The sequence below is a fragment of the Cynara cardunculus genome (assembly GCF_001531365.2).
Source record: "Cynara cardunculus var. scolymus isolate 2C chromosome LG 3, CcrdV1, whole genome shotgun sequence".
Lineage (NCBI taxonomy): Eukaryota > Viridiplantae > Streptophyta > Magnoliopsida > Asterales > Asteraceae > Cynara > Cynara cardunculus.
The window spans coordinates 30932670-30937933 of NC_037530.1; the positions used below are offsets into that span (position 1 = coordinate 30932670).

Genomic DNA, 5264 nt, shown 5'->3' on the forward strand with positions numbered 1-5264 from the left:
TCATTTAATAATAACCGTTTGATGATAAAATGAACGATCAAGATCGGTTCACATAGTTTGTACCATATGGTTGGTTTCTATTTGAACCAACCTCTATATATATATATATATATAGTTATAAAAATGAGAGTACGACCCTTAATTGGGTCCAAATATTACAAAGAGATGTGTGTAAGCAAAGCAACAACGATGCAGAAACAAGTAGGATAATAAATGTTTTCAATATCCCGAACAAGTAATCGTGCTCCACAATAACAACCAACAACATGAATGCAATGAAAACAAATAAGCGAACACACTAATTTCACATAATTCTACTATCAGTATGATAGTGTATATCTATCGGTATGATAGTGTATATCTATCGGTATGATAGTGTATATCTATCGGTAATCAGTGGAGGGACAATTTAAACAGAAGAACAGTAACAAGAATAAGGACAAACCAATCCATAATCAACTCTTAGGGGGTGTTTTGTTCACATAATGTAATTTGATGGAATTGGAATCCATCAAAGGAATTTGACTTTGAAAGAATTGGAATGGAATTTGATGGAATTTGACCATGCATTTGGATGGTAGGAATTGGAATGAAATCTCTCAATAGAATTGGAACAATCGTCTTTGTTTGGACCATCCCACATATCGCCCCACCCACGCCCTACCAACCACCATGTCACTAATGTCGTCATCACAGCTATCACCCTGCCCCAACCCCGCCCCCACCACTCCTGCCCCTGCCCCACAATAGGTGGGGTTGTTGGGGGTAGGCGGGGTGAGGTGAGGCATTGGGGATGGGCTAGTGGGTGGCAAGTGAAGACTATAGTGGTAGGATGGTGGTTAGTGGTGGGTTGGAGTAGGATGGGGGTGGGTGGGGTATTTGGCGGGGTGGTAGATGTAACGATGATAGTGGTCGGGTGGCTGAGGCGTGGGAGTGCATGAGTATAATGACAACAATAGCGGCATGGTATTTAGTGGTGGGCTAGGGTTGGGGTCGGGGTGGGTTACGAGTGAATGGCGGTTGTGAAAGCGACAATAATGGTGAGGGGTGGGGGTTAGGTTAGGGGGGGWTGGGTAGTGGGGATGGGTGGCAGTTATGACGATGACAGTGGTGGGATGGTGGTCGGGTGGCTGGGAGTGGATGGGTATAACGACGACAATAGTGGCATGGTGGTTAGTGGTGGGGTGGGGGTGAATGGCAGCTGTGATAGCGACAATAATGGTGTGGTGGTGGGGGTTAGGTTAGGGGCGTGATAGTAACGGTAGTAGCATGGTCGTAGCAGGGATGTGCAGTGAGTGACCGGGACCCGATGGTGGGTGGGTGTGATGACAATAGTAATGGCATGGTGGTTAGTGGTGGGGTAGGGTGGGTGGCAGTGAGTAGTGGTGTGGTGGTGGTAGTGGGGGGTTAGGGGTGGGGCATCACAAACAGTAATAGCATGGTCGTTGTGGGTGTTGATGGAATTCAATTCCTTCCATTATGCTAAGGAATGATGAATTCCTTAACTTGTGGAATTCATTGGAATTTGAAGGATTCCATCCATTTCAAGAAATGAACCAAACAAAGGAATTGGAATTTGGTCAAAGGAATTTATCATTCCAATTCCGTCAAATTCCTTCAAATTCCGCGAACCAAACGGGCCCTTATGCTTCTACTTATTCAGTGGCAACCTGAACCAAAAGTGACGCATCATCGTTCGGCGACTTCTCCTGGTTCAATTTCCTTCCCAATAAAGTCACTGTCTCATGAACCCCACCAAAAACCTACATCGCTGTTCCGGTATCATAGTTTACTGATGTTTCAGTAACTGTCTTTCAACCAAAACCATTCGAACAATCTTTAAGACTAAGTTTTAATACGTTACAAATATTAAAACTTTATAGAATATTTATTTGAAGATTACCTCAAGAAAACATTGCATTTTTTAATTATGTGTGTTTTTTTACCGTTGGTGTGGGAAAATTGAGGAAGATGGAAATATAAGCACCAAAGGAAAAACGGAAATGGATGCCGTTGTCGTGCGGCTGGTTAGGTCCACCATCCCCATCATCCCAGCACACAACAGAGGGAAAAATTATGAGAAGAAAGAGATAAAAAGAGATTTCGCTCTTCTCCTCTCTCTCTCTCTCTCTCTCTCTCTCTCTCTCTCTCCCTCCCAACACTTTATCTTTTTCGTATCAAATTTGCGGTGAATTCTCAACCCAAACGATCAAATATGTGCACCCAATTCGATTTTCTGTGTAATTTGCAGTAATTGTATCTCAAATGCCCCATGTTTTTTAACGCAATTTGATCCAGTTTCTTTTGGGGTTGGGGTTCTGAAACAGCTTAAACCCATTTCAATTTGCTGAATTTTTTTTGTTTTCTTTTAATTTAACCCACGTAAATGGCCACCAGAGGGAGCAGATCGGAGAAGGTACGAAGGATTTTCCAGCAATTTGATTTCAACAGAGATGGTGGTCTTAATAGGGATGAAATGGCCGCCCTTGTTGTTGCAGTAAACCCTAGGGTTAAATTTAGCGACGAGCAAATCAGCGCCATCCTCGACGAGGTTTTCCGTACGTACAGCGAGTTCATCGACGGCGAAACGGGTCTGACATACGACGGTCTATTGCGGACGTACGACGACGGTGCCGGTGACGTCGACCGTGATTTCGAGGCATTAGGGCTTGAATTAAAACCCGACGATGATAATGAAGTTACTTCTTCATTGGCATTGGAAGAAGCCTCCACCTCATCGGTCATGGAGCGGGCGTCTTCGGCGGGTCCACCGCAGAACCGACGTACGGCCGCCTGGGCAGCCTCCCCTAACCACGGAATCATCTTCGACGACACGTGGAAACTCGTCGACGATTTGGAAATTCTGATCAAGAGGTTAAAAGCAAAGCAAACGAAAGACGGCAAAACCAAAGGGGAGAATTTCGATGCGTATTCTGATCCAGGGTGGTCTCGAGAGCTCGGACCATCTTCCGAGCTCGATAAACGGATCGTTTGGGAAGAAAATAGCCATGATTATGCTCTATTCGTGAAAGAATTAGGGTCTCTAAGGTCCAGAGCAGATGGGTCAAGATCAAGAGAAGAAGCATTCGATGGGCATATGGCTCTTGGTCGAGTTCTATACGACCAACAATTATTCAAAGAATCATTGGTTTGTTTCAAACGAGCCTGTGAATTACAACCAACCGACGTCAGACCCCATTTCCGGGCCGGAAACTGCTATTATGTCATCGGCCGGCACAGTGAGGCCAAAAGTGAGTTCATATCTGCTTTAGATGCAGCCGAAGCTGGAGGTAACCAATGGGCTTATTTGCTTCCTCAAATTCATGTGAATCTTGGGATTTCTTTAGAAGGTGAAGGTATGGTTATAAGTGCTTGTGAACATTACAGAGAGGCTGCAATTCTTTGCCCAACTCATTTTCGAGCTTTAAAGCTTTTGGGTAGTGCTCTATTTGGTGTAGGAGAGTATAAAGCTGCTGTAAAAGCTTTAGAAGAAGCCATTTACATGAAAAACGATTATGCAGATGCCCATTGTGACTTAGCTTCAGCTCTGCACGCCATTGGAGACGATGAGAATGCCATCAAGGAGTTTCAGAAAGCCATTGATTTGAAGCCTGGTCATGTGGATGCTTTATATAATCTTGGTGGTCTTTATATGGATATGGGCAGGTATCAAAGAGCTTCAGAAGTGTACACAAGGGTATTAGGAGTGTGGCCTAACCATTGGAGAGCTCAGCTTAATAAGGCAGTTTCTTTATTAGGTGCTGGAGAAACTGAAGAAGCTAAAAAGGCTCTAAAAGAGGCTTTGAAAATGACCAACAGGATTGAATTGTATGATGCCATTGGTCACTTGAAACAGCTTCATAAGAAGAAACTGAAGGGAAATGGAAGTGGAAAAGGGAATGGGGATGATTCGTTTATAATCGTTGAATCGCTGAAGTTTAAAACCGTTGGTGATAAGACCACATTAAGGCAAGAACTCGCTACAGCTCTCGATATTCGGACTTTCCAAAGAACCACGAGGCTAATCCGCTGTGATGTTGAACTTCTCAAGAAGGAGATGAACGAAAACGAGACTCCATTAACTTATTCGGGCAACGGCTTCCCTGAGAAATCTATCCGTAAAGCTTCTTTAGAGGGTGTTCTTCGAAGATTACTCGGTTTCTTGAAGCCTGAAACTTTCGTTGGAGCTGTCAAAGCTATAAACCTCAAAATCCTCACGGTTTTAGATGAATCAGAATCCGGGAGGGTCGACTTGGGGATGTTTTTCGCGATGATAGCTCCAATATGTGGTGGCACACCAGAAAAACGAAAAAGGGTTGCATTCGATTCCCTTCTCTGGCGACCAGTAAACGACCACGGCGTTAACGGCCAGATCAGAAAGATCGATGCTTTGCGTTATATAAAGTTATTAAGAGCAATCTACATTCCATCTCAAGGTGCAAGTGAGCTGCTCGAAATCCACAGAGACCCCGATAACTCAACAATCTCATTCACAGAATTTCTTGCTCTTTTTGACGACCCCGATTGGGGCTTTGGCATCATGTCGACTCTTATGAAGCTTGAAACCACAGACAGAAACCGGCACGGAAAACATTCTTGCGCCGTCTGCCGCTACCCGATCATCGGGTCCCGGTTCAAGGAAATGAAATCGCAATTTAGCCTCTGTGGTCAATGTTATAGTGAAGGAAAAGTGCCTCCAAGTTTCAAACAGGATGAGTATCAATTCAAAGAGTATGCAAAAGAGAGTGAAGCAGTGAAAGACAAGTGTATGTGGTTTAGTTTGCATCCTGCTAAAAGCTCATCAGGTACAACAACAACAACAACTACTGCAACTACAACTACAACAACTAGTGGTACTAATTTGTAGCGTTGATTCCATTGGCCATATATATATTCTTTAAGTGGGTTTGGTGTGTGATATATAGAGGTGGCAAATATGTTGATAAAGCTAATAAAATGGCGATAAATAGCCCCTGAATTCTTTGTTTAACCACCAGCTTCATCAAGATGTATTCTGTGTGTCCTTGTACTCCCTGTTTTTGACCCCATATGTATGATACCGCATCATTCAATCTCATTGTTCTTGATTCTACATTGTTTTCTTCTTTCTTTACCTTTGTTCCATATGATCTATCTATATATATATATATATATATATATATATATAGGGGCCTAATCAAATGAGAACTAATTAGTTTGTGGTAATTGTGAGAACCAATATTAAACACAAATCAATAGATAAATTAGGAAATTTATAATTTTGG

The 5264-nt window shown here is 43.0% G+C and overlaps 1 protein-coding gene across 2 annotated transcripts; it reads left to right on the forward strand.

Annotated features, from left to right (window-relative positions):
• The first annotated feature begins 2126 nt into the window (after positions 1-2126).
• On the forward strand, positions 2127-5076 carry LOC112508510 (uncharacterized TPR repeat-containing protein At1g05150-like). Of its 2 annotated transcripts, XM_025113150.1 has the most exons (2): positions 2127-3290; positions 3522-5076. In XM_025113150.1, exons 1-2 carry the CDS (start codon positions 2387-2389, stop codon positions 4865-4867), a joined length of 2250 nt encoding a protein of 749 aa, XP_024968918.1. In that variant the 5' UTR covers positions 2127-2386; the 3' UTR covers positions 4868-5076. The 2 variants fall into 2 exon arrangements, with proteins under 2 accessions (XP_024968918.1, XP_024968917.1); XM_025113149.1 differs by having other exon boundaries at positions 2127-5076.
• Positions 5077-5264: the final 188 nt, after the last annotated feature.